Source organism: Pleuronectes platessa, chromosome 17 (assembly GCF_947347685.1).
Source record: "Pleuronectes platessa chromosome 17, fPlePla1.1, whole genome shotgun sequence".
NCBI classification, from domain to species: domain Eukaryota; kingdom Metazoa; phylum Chordata; class Actinopteri; order Pleuronectiformes; family Pleuronectidae; genus Pleuronectes; species Pleuronectes platessa.
Window position 1 is genome coordinate 10,695,725 of NC_070642.1, and position 20,154 is coordinate 10,715,878.

The 20,154-nt window shown below is 43.2% G+C and overlaps 1 protein-coding gene across 1 annotated transcript in view; it reads right to left on the reverse strand.

Moving 5' to 3' along the window:
• Window positions 1–20,154, reverse strand: part of LOC128460583 (MAM domain-containing glycosylphosphatidylinositol anchor protein 2) — a 168,355-nt gene that overhangs the window by 41,435 nt on the left and 106,766 nt on the right. The window contains exons 9-10 of the mRNA XM_053445826.1: window positions 12,192–12,512; window positions 932–1,204 (exon numbers count right to left, since the gene is read on the reverse strand). Coding sequence (XP_053301801.1) covers window positions 932–1,204; window positions 12,192–12,512 — 594 coding nt within the window. The remainder of the gene's footprint in view (window positions 1–931; window positions 1,205–12,191; window positions 12,513–20,154) is intronic.

Here is a 20,154-nt window from a genome sequence, read left to right on the forward strand (position 1 = left end):
CCATTGATTTCTAAACAATGTTCCAAGTGAAACATACTGTCTGAGAATACAAAGAATAAAACATACATCTATCCACCGCCTTGCTTGTCCAAGTTAATAAGCAAAGCAGCCGAAAAAGGGTTTCACGTTGTTCGAATGAAAATTGATTCGGCTCCTGCGTTTTTCCTCAAAGTTACAAAACTAGGACAACAATTGCCCCAGTTTGAAAAACAGGAACAAGACAGATTGTTCAAACGTTACAAGGATCAGTCTTTCTTACAATATATCCTGGATGTTTTTATCAAATGCATTTCAATCCTTTCAGAGGATTCTTGTTATAAAAGTTAGAAATTAAAAGGGAGCTGGTGACAGCATTTTCAAACAACTCACAGAGCTAATGTTAGCTTAATTCTCTAGGTAGCTGCCGCTGACAGTCGTTGCAGCAGCCCTGGTCTTTACACAGGGGACTGCTGTTTGTTAACCACTTCAAACTGATAGTCAACATTTGTTTCTTTTAATCACAGATTGTATATATAACGATGGACGACACGTCTCCACTTCTTCCCACTATCCAAAAATGAAGCCAAAATACCTTAATATAAACACGGCCTTCACACAGAGTGATCAAATAACTAATTTAATCAGACTTACCAGAATATTGAAACTTGAACACATACTAGAGTAATCAAATCGACCGAAAATTAAAGAAACTTTTCACATATTAATTTGGTCCATGTCCCATCCAGTAACATGGAGGAGGTAGGATTTATAACGTACACAGCAGCCAACCAGGTGGTGATCAGAAGTCTTTAGGAAAGCATTCATGACAACCGTCTTTAACCTTGCAGCAGATTGCTAAGAATCTCAAAATGTGAATCTGCCAGTGTTGTCACTGTAAAGTGCATGTGTACAGTGTGATAATAGACATTACAACAATAAGACAAGTCTTTACCTGTGACCTGGAAGGTGCATTTGCCTGCACCGGCCTCGTTGATGACATTACAGGTGTACTCCCCCCAGCCGTCGCGGTTGAGGCTGCGGATCGTGTACTCTGTCTCATCCTTTTGGGCGTCGAAGGCTCCGGCGTGGAGCAGCCGGTTTGATAGAAGCCACTCGAATCTCAGCACACGGGAGGGGTGGGCTCGCAGCACCCTGCAGGTCATCACCACCGGTCTCCCAAGGCCCTGACGCATCTCGGTGTAAACCGGCTCCACTGTCGGCGGGTCTGCGCAAGAGACAGAAAGGCTCAGACGAGTTCAGCTAAAGTTTGACAGGGACAGAAAGGTCTCTCAAGGTTGTTAATGCAATGGGAATATGAAAGGATGATGAAAAAAAGTCGTTAAAGAGGGCATAAAGGAGAAGAGAGAAAAGAGTGAGTAGGAGGAAGATGCATTGAAGTTCATAAAAGCCAGACACTATTCAGACAAGGGCCCTTTCGGTCAGACTAGTTTGTCTGTAACCCCCTGAGGTATAATATTAACAGAGAAAAAGATCTGGAAGACAAAATGGACAGTCAGACTTTTACATCTAGAAGGATCAGGTGTGAGAAGAATAAAAACATTAATTTAAAAACATGGATATGTCATGAGAGGGAAAACAAGGGAAATGAGTTCTCAAAACTCCGACCTTAGACCAAAGAACACAACATGGTTAGAAAATCACAGCTTTTTCAAATACAAGTATTTGAATCATACAAAGACAGAATGGGAGAGAGATATTTCAGAGGAGGCTCCAACATTAGGACACGAAGGGGTCCATTGAGCAGAGGGGAAAAAGTGAGATTTAAGCATATTGTAAGTCAACTTTAAACAATCACATCTGCATGAAATCAGTCATGCTTCCCGGACAATTGGGAACAGCATGATGAAGTGCATCTCTAGCTTTCAAAATGGAAAATGAATAACTTATTCCACTGTCTGACAGGCTTCACCTCTTCATCCTCAGATGTGAACTCAGGAGAATGTCTCCTCAATTGGGTCAGGACTTTCTCTGGAGGTTGCCTCTACAACACAGCAGAGGATTCTCTGCTCACAGCAACACGGAACTCTCCAGAGCGCTGAGGGGGGGGGCGCACAGGAAGGACGTAGCGTATTGATTCGGCGACGGAGATCACAGGTTTTTGTTTATAGCACATAAAGAAAGGCATCAGCCCTTATCACCAAAAGCTCTCTTGACATCTTCATCGGTGTCTTCATCCTGGTGTGTTGTGTTCTCACAGCTGCTCACTTCGACATCCTCTGAAGTGTTTACTAGGGGTCCGCCAGGAGAAACTCATCAGAAAGTTCAGAGGCTCTCACTCAGAGAGAGCTCCCTCAGAGTATAAGTGCTGTAGATAATGGTTTGGATGGATTGAATTTGGATATTTGTTAACTAACTCTTGATTCATGTGTACAGGGACAATCGCATCTGTAGTTTTTTTTTTTCAAGAGGACAAAATGGAAGTGCTTGCCTGTGAACGCACTGAGATTGGTTGCGAATAATTTCCCCATCTTAAGCATCTTTGCTCTTGACATGCTCACACAGATGCTTGACAAAAGTCACGGCAGGGCTTGAAAAACAACAGCCAACACTGGAGAGAAGAGGCAGAACGACACAGAGCCCCTTAATAGCCTGACATTTGCATAATTCCTCTCTGAGTAAAGGAGAGGCGGGGAGCTACAGCCAGGACTGGGGATGCTACTTTTTAAAATGTAATCTGTTACAGATCACTGATTACCTGATTGAATCTGCCACATAATCTTCTACATTATTCACACCAGATAATATAATATAATTACTGAGCCGTCTGAACTTGATAGGATATGCAATTAAACAAACTGTGTATTAAAATTTACAGCACATCAATTGGTTGCACAATTAACGTCATTATCTTCAACCTCAAGCAGCCATTTTTAACAAAAAATATGGCGAGGATGCTGAAATAAATCTTTTAAAGGAACGAGGAGTTGAATGATGAATGTGCTAACTGTGTTATTACAAGAGACAACTTGAATTATTTAAAGTTTTATTCTGTTGCACATATTAGAGTTAACCTCAGCTCGGGCTATAGAGCAGGGCAGGTCATCCAGAAGTGCAAAAGCAGAGATAAAACTAATATACACCTACATATACCAGTGGGATTTAACTTGTTGCCCTCCATGCTAATTACCACACATCCTGCAATTCACACAGCAAGTACCATTATTAATGACACACCATTTGATGAGATAAGGAGAAATATAATAAATCATAACACAGTGGGTGAAAGAAAAAGTGAACTCAAATCTGCCAAGAGAAATAAAAAAAAAAGTTTCTCAGCTGATAATGTTCACGAGGTGGAGAGTGAAGTGGCCTTAATCAGCGTAAAAACGAAACAGCAATCAGCTCCTCCTTCAAACAAGCCTTTCCTGGGCGCTCACCCAAACCCAGTGGCTTATCTGTGACTCCAAGAGACTCCCAATCTCTACTTATCACATTAAAATTGTAGATTTGTTTGTGTCGGTGAATCACAGCCCGGCTCCACAGCCTCCCTGAGTGGCACTACACCAAATTGCAGTAAGTGCATTTCTATTCACATATAGAGACAAATGAAGACATGGTTGGGGTCTGCAGCAAATTACAAGCAAATCAAATCTCTTATGTAACGAAAGGATCCTTTAAACAAGGGCACATGCCGCTGCCCTCCCTTCCCCCGTGCATCTTCCTGTGGAACAGTTGCCCGGCCAACATGGAGCGAAAGGAGCGAAAAGGTCCTCTGTAATATTCCCTGAGCGGCGCACGCCATGGTTAGTGCAGCGTTCGAAAGGCGGGAGAGGGCTCGGAGCTGCTGTGAGTCACAGGCCGAGGGAAAACCCTGAGCAGTGGCTGAGAAGTAATCCATCAGCAGTCGCCGGTGGATACGGTGACAATAAAGTGGAGGAAAAAAAAACATTTAGGAGCACGGAGGCCTTTTCCCCCGCAGTCCACGTGGGCTGCCATCTACAGGGAGGAGGGAGCTGAGGTGAATTTATGTGCATGCGTGCACCTGCATCTCTGAAATACCGCTTGACTGGTTTAGAGTAAACTTCAACTTGAGTCAAAATGGTTTTCATTTTTTTGTCCGTGCACTTCAGGTGAGTGCATAGAGAGAAAGACAATTTACTGTAAGGTGTGTACGTGCTTGAAGCATGTATGGTTACCTGCATTTCATCTATGCATCTGAATGTTTATTTGGTCTTTCCTGTTTAGTCTTCTCTCACAGTATGCAAATCTTGGCGGTGGAGGTGTAGTACATATAGGTGGGAAGCACCACACCAACATAAAAAACACCATGTTACAAGTAAAACGTCTTCATTGAAGTAAAACTGCCAGATATTTATAAGCAAAATGCATAATTTATCAAATAGCACTTAGAGCACAGAAGACTAAAGGCCCAATATAATGTTGAGGTAATAAACTAGGTGTCGAAATAATCAGTAAGAAATAATATAGGTGCTGCGGCCAAAACTAACAAATAAATTCTTGCTAATATAAGAAGGGGAAAAAAAGGAATCTTTATTTCAAAGTTAATTCCATTCTTGTCTTCTTGCTGTAAGATGGATCAGTGTTAAGCTATTGTCAAAAAAAAATCAACAAAGTAAAAGCCCACCTATAAAAGGAAGCCTGCGAGTTTTTTAATGTGGCCATATTTCAGAGTGTGTATCAAGAGTGGAATTAGAGCTGTGTAAATGGACATTAAACAGATTTAATGAAGGCAGAGGGTAAACAAGGAGGGAGATGGCAGATTGCATAAAATGGTGAAAGGGGGAAACTAGAAATAAAAATAAGCCTGTCCCAAATTAAGGTCTGGTTTGCTTTGCCACTGAGGTAAATAAAGACCACTGAGCATTAGATTGCTGCAACAGTGTGTCAATGGCATTAACTGCTCTAGCCGGCGGAGGGGGAGCTACGTTTAACTACTTAATGTAGAGTTTAGTCCAGTCCCACAAGATAAACCCCGGTTATAATGAGTGGATTCTAGGGAACAAGAAAATAATTTGCTCTTCTAAACCCAGCTTTACTGGATTATTTCTTGCAAAATAATGCTTAATTTCATTATTATGTAAATCTGAGAAGTTTGAAGGGGAATTCTCTCCTCGAGCAGAATAACTAACTACTAGACACATACAAAAGGCCTCATCTAGGGTAAGTGGTGAGAGGTCCGATAGGTCTAGAACAATTGGTTTTGTTTTTACGATGAATAATACATTGGATCAAGTTTTTTTATGCAGAACCTTTAGTAAAGCGAACACATTTTCTCTCTGAAATGTGGTGGAGTAGATGTATAAGGCAGAATGAAAAGAAAATACACAACTAGAGGATGCTGTTTGAGTAATAAGGCTGATCACTACTGGTATTAACATCCATCCTGGGATTCAAACACAAGTGCGAAGCGTGAGTTACAGGTCTGACGGACATCTCCTGACCTGCTGCAGTTTCATTATGAATCAAACATATTTCAATGCAAGGTATGAACGGACTAACCTGTGATTAATTCTATCAGGACGGATGCTAACACCAGGTCTGAACAGGGCCTTGTACACTGAGTTTCCACTGCCGATGCCTCATGTGACATCAGTTCTCCTTGTTCTCCACGTATTCACTGTCTGTTGACATGTGTCGGATTAACACGCGACAAAGCAGCACTCCAGTCTGAAATATTTCTCATTTTGCTCACAACTGTGTTCAGCAGCCGTGCGTGGGAGTGTAAGAGAAAAACAAAGGGCCTTGTTTTGGGATGCAAGCAAATGCATCCTTCAGGGAGAATTTCCTTTGTAGCATAACACGCTTCACCATTAAGTCTTGATAGAAGAAAAGACATTCATTAGGAAGTCAAACAGTTATAGACGGAATATAAAATGATAACCCTAATTCAACTGATTTATAATGAGTCCCTGTGTTGAATAATGTAGAGAAACACTGCTCCGCACCAACGCGCCCTCCTTCCCTCACGCAACAGCCGCAGCAATCAAACAATGAACTTAAGCACCGTCTGCATTACCATACAGTTATTAAAACTTGGCGAGAATTTATGAACATAAATATACAATTAATGATAATCAATGTGGACTCTTTCGGGCGAGGAGTAGCCTTGTGATCCGCTAATGGGTTTAGCTCAGCCATTGACCAAGTTATGAATTATTCTGTCCAAACCGTGTGAAGTCTCGTGTTTACAACCTGCATATCCGCTGACCTTTCCTGGTGTGGGTCTGATGCAGCCGGTCAATTCAATATTGTTCCATAAAAAAGGGTTATTAAAAATTCCATCCCCAAACGTGGTGTGTGCGAGCTCCGCCGCAATGCAAAAGATTAATTTGCTGGCGTTAGGCTAATGTGAATCGCTCTAATATGATTCACATTAGAGCGGGCCTCAGGGGCCAGCATTGCGGGGCCTTCTTGATGCAGGAAGGAAAATTAATTAAAAACAATCATCGTGTAATTCTGCTCATCACTTTTGCCCAGACGGTAGCTCTTTATCCCGGTGTGTCTTTTTGATGTATGTCAGATAGCAAGGCCCCCCCCCCCTGCTCAGGGGGACAATCGCATGGTTGCATCAGGCAGGTGTCATGGACGATGTGAGGGGGAGCAGAAGGATGCTGGGGTAAAAGATTCCTGTGCATCTGTGCCGAAGTAGAGCTTGATAACTCTCACTGTGACAGACAGTGGTATCTAGGACAGGACACCACTCTCAGCCTCCGTCTTCCCTCTCTCTCCCTCTGTTTCCTCACTTCCTCTCTCAAGCCCCTGGACCATGCCAAGTCAGTTTGACTAAGAACATTAGTGTGTCACAGCTTGGGATTTTGGCGTTTGCAATTCTATTAGTGTGACAATTCTAAAGGCGAACGTCTGCCATTCCCCTCTACCTCTCCTCGTGGCGTTGCCTCTGCCAGCCAACAGATGCAGGTTTTTACATATCAAAGCTGTTGACTTGCCAGAGTCGTTCCTTCACGCCGCTAATGCTCTTTGCTTCAGAGGACTGTACCTCAGTCCCTTGATCAAGTTACTAAACGCGGCTTTGCACATGGCTCACCACCAAAGGCGGGTTGCTCATGCTGGGACCTGGAAATGGAGGCGAGAAAACGCATCTCAGAGGGATTGGCTTGTGCTTACACACCATGAGACAGGCCAAAAGAGAAATAAGGCAGGGGGGCATACCGACAGGCACGCGGAGCAAACAACAAACGAAGGGCTGGCTCGTGTTAATAAAGTAAATTCTCACGCTGAAAAAGACGAGCAAAGGTCTGTGTGCTTGGCAAACACAACAGAGTCAAGGTTGTGTTTGTGTGTGTTGGTGTGTACACACGGTGGACACATTTTCCCACTACACTCAAATTGAGTCAAAGCAATCTAGCAACTCAAGAGCAGATTGTTTGTGCTTTTTAAACTCGGGCTTTGATGCCAACTATTAATAAGTAACTAGAGTCTGACGAGGAGAATTGGCTCTGATGTGAGAACATGGCAGAATGATTGATTTATCAATACCAAAGCCCTAATAAGCCTCTTCATTATGTGGTCGCCTTTGAAGATGAAGAACACTTGAAAGTGCTGTATGACATCAAGAAAATCAGCGCTTTATTAAAATAATTCTACATAATCAGAAATAAGAGCCTTCTTCTGAATAAATTGTGTTGAAAGGAAGAGACAGAGTTTCTCCCTCAGTGTCTTGTTCCGTGTGTGTCATCCTATGATGCAACTACGCGCCAAAGGAAATCTACTTCAGGAAAGATTAACAATAGCGTGTGCCGTCCACCTGAAAGCCTTGGTATCTTATTCTCTCCCTGTCCTTCGCCTTCAGAGGCCTGTCGTCTCTGTGTGGGTGTCACCTACAACTCTCTTTCCCTGTAAGTGACCCTTGTCCACTGTCACTGAAACTGAGGCGGAGGGGGCAGCGGAGGGGAAGAGGACGTGACCTTTTCTGCTTTCATGTCGGAGGAGATAAATCTTGCCAGAAAGTGGTCATGGTATTGACCTTCCCTATGAAACATGAAACATTCAAAGGTTCATGGGAATCAGGCGTTTGCTTCTGAAAAGATAGTCTTCTGGTTTTACTATGGATGTATATCATTCTTGATTTAACTGGGGCAGAATGAAAGGATATAATGAATTTTAAACCCTAGGCTTTTGATTTTTTTTTTTTCTATTCATCGTAGCTATTTACGGCCACCTGAATTTATAGTCTGGAGGTCTTGTTCCTCCTCCCTTCCCCCGGAGATCCTCTGTCAGACCAGACAAGCAGGCGGCTGCTGATTGAAGTGAAACAGTTTTTCTTCGCCCTTTTTCTTGTTATTCTTGTTTGTTTCTGCCTTGTCATCTTTACAGCGAGTCTTCATCCTTGTTTTCAGACTGAGAGGGAACTTTGCATCAGTCCTCTTGGCATCTCCCCTCCATGCAACATTTACCCATGTCCACCGGATGCTGCCGCATTGCATTCAAGTCGTGCCACGGCTCTGTCACACTTCTGCTGGGGATCACATTTCCTTTCTTCAGGAGCCACCTTTTCAAATACCGTTTCGAGTTGTTCTTGCTGATATATTTGTTGTGTTTATGTTAAGTTTTGGGCCTTTATACGCATATATTATAGATAGTGGTGGCTCAAGTTCAGCAGCCTTAGCTCTCCTCCTTACAGCACATGTATGATGATTGTGAAAATAGTTTGTGTCTTTACCTTACAGATTAAAATTTCCTGCCAAATGCAGTTCTGCTTTAAGAGCAAATGCAACATATGCGTCTATACTTAAGACCGGGTGCGATGTGTGCATGCTTCTCCTTATAGGGCATCTCGTAAAAAAAGTCATTGTTTTCAAGACAAATGACTGATGAAATACATTTTGAGAAATGTAGTTTGTTTGTTTGCGCTCTTTCCCTGCAAAGAAGAAGTAGCGTTTTAGATGATGGCTGAGGATTGAAGCAGATCACAGCAGAGTTAATTGAGGAAAAGAAGATTCAGACCAACACAATATCACTGCTGACCTGCTGACCAAGACTCAAGTCTGTTGATATTTTAGATTTTTTTAAACGTTCATGAAGTTTGAGGAAATGCAACGACTGACAATGAAAAGGCATCTCTCTTTAGGGGATGGGAACAGTTCTAGCCAATGCTTAGGTTTTAAAATACAGTTTCATATGTGTCATAGCTGTTAATGGGTTAACATGGGTGAATACTAGGAGACAGGAAACAATTGCAATACTTCTCCATCACAGACTCTGAGAAAGAAGTGACACACAAACAAGTTTTGTTATATATATGAGTGAAAAGCCACAGTTAACAGCAATGAAATGCATCATCAAGTATTAATGTCATGTCATCTTGCGATAAATATAGACGTTTTTTGTACACTAACAAATGACTTTCAGTCTTCAGAGACACAGTGTGAGCAAAAAGAGACCCGGTGCATAAAGATAATGAAGCAGAGAGAAGTGGAGCAGCATGACGAGAGAAAAAGAGTCGCGCTTCTTAGTCGTCCGTCTTACACGCTACAACCCTGTCAATGTGACCCGCAGCATATTTTTACGCTTCAAGTTTATTCCTATGAATGCAATTAGTGTTTCCAAAGCGTAGGTGACCTACAACACGGTACTGGGCCTGAGCGGAACCTGCACAGATGCAGAGGGAGAACTGGAACTTCTGCTGCTTACTAATGTGCCGCCCACGCTACACCTCTCTGTGTAGACACTGCTGCACCAGCTAGATTCCAGTAGCAAATATATATTTTTTGGAAACCTGCGACATTTAGAGTCTGTTTTTTTAATAATCTTTTTCCGTGATGTCTCAGTTCTGAGAAAATCCACAATACAAATCAACTGTATTTTTGTCCACCACCATAAAGCACTAACATGGTGCTTTTAGAATTTCTTATATATATTATATTATATTATATATTATATTATAATATTTTGATGTATAATTAAGTGAAACTATTTTATAATGTGGAAAATCTTTTTGTGGACATTTTAATATTTTCACCTTCTATAAGAAACAAAACTGTCAAGTTAAAAACTGACCTTTATCTTGTGCAGATCTTGTTTAAATGCCACACAAATTTCTCTCTTTGCAGATGAAGTTGTTACATGTTAATGCACCACAGTAAAACATATATATATATATATATATATATATATATATATATATATATATTTTCATAAATGCTGCATAATTGTAGCTGCTGACAAAAAAGCTTTTGGACAGTTTGGACTTATTTGCATTTACCGAGCTGTAATGATGGCGCCCTAAGACAAACGGTACATGCAGTACGTATGTACCCCTGCTGCTCTCCAAACTGCAGCAGGAGCACGGTGACCTATTGCTGCTCCTGGCAGTAAACCACTCTCTGCTGAGGGGGGAGCAGAGGGCAGAGCAGGTTCATCCATTCTTCAACAGTTTTAAATGACTCAGGCAGCGATGTCATGTATATGTGTTTGAATATTTCACGTAGACTACAGGCAGCAGATATTTCTTTTTTGTTGTTTAAAAGTAGGGCCAAGTAGGGGACAAGTTCACCATGAGGATGCTGTGTGAATATACTACAGTGATTTAAACTGGTTTTAAGAAAAGCAATTACTACCACTTTTTTTCCGTTTTAATTCCTGCATCCAACAATTTGTTTCTATCCCGACACAGCGTCCTCGCACGAGGCAGCAGATCCGCAGAGAGTTGCTAATTAACGAAGGGCATCTTCCAGTCTAAATCCTTTGTTTACTTTTTAGTGTCAGCGCTGGTGCATAGCAAAGCTACTAACCTTTGATATGGGCTGTCATCTCTGCATAATCATAATCAATTCAGCCAAAAACTCAACACCATTTTCTTCAAAGTGCATCAAAACTTAATTAATTCTCCTAATGCAGCACAGTGGGTAACAGCTAAGCTGAAACGTGAACACCATAGCAAAGAGTACAATAAATAACTCTTGAAAAAGAAACCGAGGGCAGATTTATGCGCTAATCCTCTTCAGTGAGACGAAAACAGGTTCTGCTCTTGATTCTGCTCGATCAAAATATTTGTATTGGGAGTTTCAACTTTCTCGTGAATGAAAACTTCAGTTGAGCTGCAGCCACGATGCTGTTTTATCGGTCACACTTTAAAAGTTTCTTGATATTTCTCTACAGTCTTCAGTTTGGCAAATTGAATGATGTGGACACTTGAAACATGGCAGCCCGCATGCAGCATGGTAATTGCCACACATTTCAGCCGGTTCTTTCTAGATTATGGTAAATTGAGAAAGGAGAATTCATGGATTAACAAAGTAGGCCACAAGAAAAACAATGGAGCTGCGGTGACGCGACCCCGTTTTTCTATTTCTTGTTATCACTTGCCAGAGAATACTAAGCACCCTACATGGATCGCTTTAATTTCCTTCCTATCCATCTCCCATTCTGTTTTGGGCACAGAGAAACGTCCCCGGCCCTTCAATGAGTGACAGTGCTTTGAATCGTTGACGCTCATTTGCAAATATTCCATTCATATCTCCATAAATGAATACAAAGTGAATACTTGTGGGAATAAATTAGCTGCTCTCTAATTAGCTGTTAAGCCAACTTTGAATGTCACATCTTAAAGGATGGGAAGTGGTTTGGCAGTAAGCGGCATTGGCAGGGGGTCCGAGGCCCGAAGATGTGGCGCACGGTCTCGATCACATTGTGCTTCTATCTCTGTGAAGACAATCGTTGGCATGATACATTTTTCAGCCCCCTACCCTCACTAAACCCTCGCCCTAATAAAAAACCTTATTTTAAGTCTCAATCCTTGTAAATTGTGAGGACTGGAATCAAAATCCTTTATCCTGTGTGGTCTATAACTCTATGACTGGTCTTCACAGTTATAGAAGTACAAGTACACACACACAAACACACACAAACATGTTGACAGATCCTAATAAGCGTGGACATCAGTATCTAGAGCTTTGAGCCTTTGTTAATATTAGTTCTGCTCAGTTCACACTCAGCAGATGAAGTCCTCCCCTCAGCGTAGGAGGTGGAGTTGGAGCTGTTTCCTCTCAGACCTGACTGAGGGAACCAGGGGACTGGACTAATTTGACGTCCTTCAGTGGGAATGAGATGAGCGCAGATGGGAAGAAATGGGAAAATACACTTGAGGCTAGGATTAATCACACTGAATACAAAGAAAGTACATCGCAGTAACAATTGGCACATCATACACACATGATATCACTCCTGCAAAATCCACACACACCCACATGCATACAGATATAACTACTCACATTGTACAATCAGCTCCACCTCGGCCTCTCTGGGCTTCACGTTGAAGCCATTGTACTGGCTGGTCTGGCAGCGGTATGAGCCCGTCATCTCCCTGGAGACATTAACAATACGCAGCACGCCATCGTAGCTCTCCATCTGCATGTTGCCGTCCGGCATCGGCGCCTCCTTATCTGCTCGCGACCACAGGATGATGGGCTTGGGCTTTCCTGAAACAAGGCACTCCAGCTCCACTGTGTCACCCTCGCGGGCCACCAGGGGGGACTTGCCCCGAGGGACTGTCAGGTTGGGGGGAACTAAGAAAGAGAAAAAAAGAGGAGGGACTGATATGGGGCTCTAGAAAGTCAGCGGGCGGGGTAAGAGGAAATGGTCGACTGCGAGGGAGAAGTGGCGTGGAGGGTAGATGGGGGGGGGAGGGGGAGCGAATGAGCATCCAAGTTGCAATGGGCAATGAAGCTGAGGCTCAGCCACACACAAAGCTTTGTATGGAAGGACCATGCAGATTTAAGCAGCAACGGCTGGGACGGAACGATTTCGAAAGTAAAACCATCATGTAGGGCAGCAGTGAGGAGCAATGGCAAACAATGAAAAATGCAATATAGAGTGGAAACGCAAAAAAAGCAAGCAACCAAATGGGTCCAAAAAAAATGACCTTTCAACCAAATCAGTCCAGGAACAATGACAAGAACTGAACAAAGGGGACGGAAATAGGAAATACAACAATAAAATCCCTTTTGATAATCAGATGTGTCTCCACTGTATTTGATGACTTGCTTAAAAAGCGTTAATTAGTTTAATGACAGATTAACATAGGATTTCAATGTTTTACAACTTCATCTTCACACACAAAGAAACCACCAAGGGTTGTTTGTTTCATCTACATTCATCAGTCACAACACTCAGCTAATTAAAAGACGAGTGTGGCATTTTGGTAAATATGCCTTTTTGCCGTCTTGAGTTAATAAGATCCATCTTTTACAATGCTCTTCAATTCACATGCAGTATCTCACTTGTACACAACCTGTACATACAAGTTTTTACATTGGGTTATGAGCCAAACTATTTGACATAGTGGGCAAATTCACTATCCAGGGTCTCAGCAGATTTTAAAGATGGCAGCCCGAGGAGCTCAAACTGACAGCACGACCCCAGAAACTGTCGGATGTGTTAATGAGCTAGCTTTAGAGGTGCTCATGGAGGGATATTGTTACCTCTGGACAGGCCCAGTTCTCACTATTTCCAGGCTTTGTGCTTATGTCTCTCGAAACTAGTCATGAAGCCAGCAGCCTCCTACAACAATGAGCATACCGAAACAATGTCCAACCCTTGCCGCACGATACTGGTGCCAATGGTGCCTTTAGCTTGTGGTACCCTTATCTTTGAGTCGAGGAATTAAGCTAAGATAAGGAATTGATGGGTTGCAAACCAGCCAAAGCATCTCCATCGCCACCTGGTGGCTGGCTGCAGTATAGGTAATAAAGTCCACTATCTCATAAACAGGCAGAGATGTGTCGTCCATCGTTTTACAAAGTCAATGGCTGTAACTCACTGAAGTCAATGAAATAATCCACCCAATACTAATGATACAAAAAAATTCTATGTTCTCCACATCATCCTAAGTAATGACATTGCATTACCCTTCTAAGATAGAATCATCATTATCAGCGTTACAATTAAAATAATCAGCATCACAGTGTCTAATCTTCATTCCATTTTCACCACCACCACCATCATCTCAACATTCATTATTCTTATCACGTCACCACCACTTCCATCGAAGCCATCTCTCTGCAGCTTTTCACTTCCCTGCCCCCGTCCTTATGGAGCTACTCAATCTCATCCACGGCGTCATATAATTCAGGGCATTTACAACAGAATGCTCCCAAAGGTGATATAGGATTATTGCTGGCCGTGTAACAAAATATGACCCAATAAATATTTTGCCCTTGTTTACCGGTCATTTTAGAGGCTGGATTTAAGTCAGCAATGAATAATAAAAGAAGTGAAAAGTGCCAAATTGCAAGACAGAGTGGTCTGTGTGCCTCTGTGTGTGTGTGTGTGTGTGTGTGTGTGTGTGTCTGTTCTTAGTTTGAAAAGCAGGAAAACTAGCAGGTTGGATCAGGCAGTCTGGTTCCTCATCGAGCATACTGGCCAAGTAAATTTGTTTAATTAGTAAACCTGGCAAATTGCATCGGCTCCTAGAGTTCTGTGTGTGTGTGTGTGTGTGTGTGTGTGTGTGCGTGGTATTTTTGTGCAAGTCCAAACCAACAGCAGGGCCCAATACTTTTTTCTACTCCTGCTCCCAAAAACGGTTTCCAGCCAGCAATTCGAGGATTGAAAATCTTCTCAGCGGTGATGAAACCGTGTCATGGTTCCCTGATGATTTTCCAATCACTGTCATTCTGCCCAAACAATGCTGCAGCTGGAATGAAGTCCAGCCACATTCAAGTTTAATAGTGATGAAATCTCCAGCAATGTCTAGAAAACTAAACAGAGTCCGGCTGTTTTTCATTTGACCCCTTTTCTGTCCGGGTGAAAAGAAACAACTCCACCACCATCACAATGCTGCAGCTCTTGGTTCCTTTTGCCCTTAAGTGAGTCAGTTGGTACAAATCTACTCAAAACTACTGGACCTCCAGTACCTTGACCTGTATGTGAGTCAGAGATGATTCAAACTGTTAGAAGCAAGAGGAAACTCAACATGCATCCTTGATTCAAATGTTTTGCAACTTCAAACATTGACTCATAAACCAACAGCATATTTAAATGATTGTTAATGTCCGAGAAAACCAAATGGTCTGTCTTTGAAAGATGCATGGAAATGCCTTCACACGTTCAACAAGAACGTGAAACCTGCCTTAACAATACCTGCAATGTTCAGGCCACTTGGAGGCAGCAGAAACAAGCAGTAAACACCAACCACCCATTGTCCATACCACTTATCCTTGAGGCTCAATCCAAGCTGCCACTGGGTTAGAGGCAGTGTTGTGCACGTTCACACCTCTCATGAAGTAGTTCAAAGTTCAGTTCATACAAATAAACATGAATAGTTCACGTTCATAGTTCACCATTTAAAATCTGAACTAGTTCATAGTTCAGTTCATAAATGGTTTTAAGGTGGAAAGTGAGGCGCCCGGCTGTTCACACCGGACGAGCATTTCTCAGTGCCGGTCAGCCCGCGATTCTGCTTTCTCCGCCTGTTGTTGAATGTAACCCGTTCAATGTACTGGTTTGGGGGTATAGGATAATGGTCTTCATAGCCCCCCCCTCTTCTCTCTTTTGATCTATATGACTGCTTGTGTGGCTGTAGTGGATGGGCAGGGGGATATTTAATTATTTGATTGGGAAAATTAGGAAAATTAAAACTCCAGGACAACAGAAGGGGAATACAAAGTATATGATGCATATTTGATCATTTATATCATATCAAATATGTCATAAAAATCATTTAAAATCTTTTTTCATTATGTTTCCTGGTGCGATACGCTCGCAGCGAGCGGAAAAAATAGACTCAATGCTGAAGCCGCACCCTTGGCGCAGCGCGGCGCATCGCAGCCGACGTGCACCGCACAAAGGTTTAACAGGGGGGGGGGGATAGGAGGCGCTTGGCTTTCCTTGGCGCTGCGCGGCGCTTCCTCGCCCTGGTGCAAACCCGGCGTTAGACAGCGTCTCTACTCAGGAGAAGGAAAACATTCCGTAACGTTTTAGCTAGACCTCATAATATGAACGTGTTCACCGTTCAAATTCATTATTTGTCATTGAGTTGTGTTCAGTTCATCGTTCTCATAAAAAAGAACGTGTTCAATGAACGCGTTCTTTTGAACTCGTTCATGCACAACACTGGTTAGAGGTGGGGTGCACCCTGGGCAGGTTACCAGCGTATCACAAGCAAACATTTATGCTCACATTCGCACCTGCAGGCAATTCAGAGCCTCCAATTAGTTTCTCCTGCATGTCTTTGGACTGTGGGAGACAGAGGAAGAAAACCCACAAAGGCACGGGGACCACATGACACTGACATATTGTAAACTTTGAACTTTATAACTGCACATTTAAGCAAACAATTGCTACTTTAAACATCCAACAGGTAAGGAGCAATGCAATCAATCATTAGAATGTCTGCGTTTTCCTGTCAACCAGGCGGAATGTAAGTCCTACTCTTTTTTTTGGTTCAATTTTTCTTTTCCACCAACTCCCGATAAAGAAATCTGCCTCCTCAGCTGTTAAATGCTCCAGTTCGTTTGCCAGCGGGTTGTTTACTTTGTCTGTCTGCTGTTAGTGTTGGACTTGGAGGATGGACTGGCTTCATCAGAGCTTTCACACTAAAAAAAGCTGCCTCTTGTGTCTGGAGCAACGATGATAAGAGTGAACCAAACGTCTTAATCTGTGGGCCGCAGCAACAATGAGCTGAAAGACGATTTAAAAAAAAACAAAGTCCATCGAGCCGAGAGAACGTGTCATCAGGTGGCTGTCACTTGTCATTTATTCTCTTCGAGGGAGACTCTTTTTACGCAAGTACTCATTTTGCCCATTGTCAAAATAAGAATAATGATCACTGCACCTTTAAACCATTTCCACTGAATGTGGAAAATCCTGAAATTCTTAATCATTGAATTACGACAGATGAAAATGTGCCTTTTCAGCCATTGTTACCGAAACCTGGGTTTGCTCATCAGCCAGTTTGAGACCTCCTCAGGTATGTGATGCATAAACACGCTGCTGCCATAGGGATGGGATAATGGGGACTGTTCGTTCACAGATAAATCTTGGTAATGCTATTTGGCACCAAAGGAGCAGCAGAAATGATCTCCGCAGAGACAATGACAGCAGACACTCATTTCGTTCTCCTGCATTTGCTGATTGGTATTCACACATCGTATTGGCTGAGCTAGCCAGGTGTCAAGAGCTGACATATTTATTTTCCACTGCGTATTTTCTCCAATTCTTTCAAACAATTCCTCGGGTCCAAACAGTGAGATGGTGATTTGACAGCAGCAGGGCGGGAGGATGGCAGCAAGCATCCATTAGCGGGCGGAGGAGAGGTGTATTCACCAAGTTGCCATCATTACACCTGGCCCTCTCCCCAGACGAGGCAGGCAGTTACAGATGTCTGCCTATTGGGTTTGGCAGCACAAGTACAGGCCATCCGCTGCCATTGTCTCTCTCCGCACCATCACGCAAACGCAAACAGACACACACGGACCGTCTCTCTTTTGCTTACTCTGTAACTAGTCCTTCCTCCCGCGCGCTATTTCCAAGTGAACACCCTGCCCCTGTGTGTGAGACTGACCACTGAGATGCTTTGTGTGGCAGAGAGCCTGCTACTGGTCTTCACTCTGCTCTCATTGTGCCAAAGCCATCCAAATGCCAGTGATGCCTGCAGGGAAAGCCCGCTGTGTGCGTATGCTTGTGTAGAGTGCGTTTACGTGGCTTTATGCCTCTGTGTGTGTATGTGTTTATGGCGGCGCGCTTCCCCTCTCGCCCACGGGTGAGGCCGTGCTGTGATCCTGCCTCGGTTCCTCAACAGGAGGCCTCTCGTTGGCGCTGCTGACAGAAAAGAATGGTGTGTATTTGCTTGTGTGCTTTTTAAGCCAAAATTGGGACTGGACTTTCTTGTTTGGTCTCAGTAGCCCCACACATCTCTAGGGTCACAGCTGGAAGGAATCTCCAAGTGTAGAGGCTGATTGCTGGAGCCTGTCAGCAGACACAGTGCAGTGTGAGCTGACTGCAAAACATAGAAATACTTGGCACTTTGCATTTCTTTTACAGCAATGAGAGCCAGAGTTGTGTGCACTGACGTCTTTGAGAATAAACAACATCCCGCTGCCCCCTTTTCTGGTAAGTGCTGTGACATCACTCCCATCACCATGGCAACAGCTCTCTCTACTACTGGAACTCCTGCAGAGTGTGCGTATGTATGTGTGAGAGAGTGTTTAGACAGCTTGAGGACAATGAGTTGGTCACAATGTGACAGGACTCTGTCTCCTCTGAGTTCTGGGCCTCTGGGACAGAGAGAAGGGTTATGTTGGTCCGTTGTGACCACATTTGTGAATCTGTGTGTTTGTGTGAGTGTAAGTGTGTGTGTGTGTGTGCATACAAGCATCCGTACAACAAGTTGCTGAAGTGTAATAAATGTCTACAGATGTGTTAAAATTGGCTTAGTGCAATGACAGACTGCGGTGGCAGATTGCTGACCACACTGACATACTGCTGTGTGTGTGCATGTGTTTGAGCTGTGTGCTGCTCCCCTGAGATTTTATAAGTTGTCTTACGATCAATCACACAAACCATGAATCCATGTGAGTGAGATTGTGCAGCGGCAGGCTTTAAATACCAACACTCTCATTGGCTATAATCCGATTTATGACCACACAGCTCTCTGTAACGATGGCAGTATATTTTTTTAACATTTACCCAACCATAAAGAAATGGCCATTGCCCCAGTTTAGAAATGCACAAACACACACCTCCAGTCGCACCACACTCTCTGCTGCTAAGCGGTGAGCAGGAGTCCAAAAGGACCAGAGTTTATGTATATCGCTCAAGGGGCCTCGATAGTAGCTAATGAGGGAGGGAAAGTCTTTCTTGTCCGTGTTTGCCTTCCAGATTTTCCCAGCTGGACTGGGAGATGACTTCCCAGATGGCCACCTCCATAAACGTACACTGTGCATAATGTACCGAGCTATCCCATCTTATTAACATATTTTATGGACTTCGCACAAAGCGAGCACTCATCACAGTATAGCTGCAGCCGAAAAGGCCTATCCACCTTTAATTTTACCGAACCTCTATGAATGTGCGTGTTTGTATTTACAGATTAAAGAGTGTGTGTTTTCCCCTTTTCAGCTATGACATCCACAACCCTCCTCTGCAAAGTATGTTCTGCTGACATATGCAGCCAGGTGGTTATGTGGCTGCCGTTACAGAAGTGGTATTGGCTGTGGCATCGACTGTTGTCATGCAGCAGATTTGTCAGGACAGCTTCCCAGCTGTGGGACAGCTGTTAGGCCTGTTTATTCCCAGTTCACAGCTTGGGACCGTTTTGGGACTTGAATTGCCCTGTTTATCCAATGTTTGGATCAACAGCTTTCTAATGTGACCATTTCAGCCGACTTTGCAGCCCTTTACTTTATTTTGCACTGTAAAAATATTTTTGGGTTTCATATGTGATTCTATATATAGACCATATATCGGACATTTTTGATTGCGGATGTGAAACTTTGTGAGAACTCCACATGTACAAATATAAAAGATGTATAAGGACACTCGGGCGTGAACATTTCCTTCAAGGTCAACTCCTTTCCCGCCATGTTAAAGAAACCTCTAGGAAATTCCTAGATCAGCCTGTTTATCTACGCCAACATTTAATGGTTTCTTAAGGTTACGCCCCACCACTCATGCCCACAATCAAACAAACAAGCCAACAAACAACAGCAATGCAAACATAACCTCCTCAGCGGGTGGGATTACACATCCAACAATTTGCGTCCACTCACGGGGACCAAACAGCAGTTGAACCTTTGCTCCGTGTAGGTGAGTCAGGACGCGGACCAGGTTTCTCTTTAACGGGGTCAGTGAATTTGCCGCAGAAACAAACACATCAGCACAGTCGACAGCCAGCGGCCATGATGTCCCTATTAGACTCACATGTGGCACGGTCACTCGGACGATGGCAGCTCGTGATGATTCAGAGTCAACCAGACAACGGTTGGAAGGGGAATAGACGAGAGATGAGCAAGTCTGCTGTGAGCTTCAGATGACTCAAATTCATTTCAGAAAAGAAAAAACAAAAACAGCCTGTACATTGTGATTGCTAAACCAGCTCATATATTTTAATCAACTGCGAAGATAATTGATTTGCTTAATTCATTAACTGCAGTGATTCTTGAAATTGACAGAAACACTGGGTGCTAATTGCGGGGCTCATCACGGAGGGATTTATCCGCCTCACGAGAAGAGAGAGGT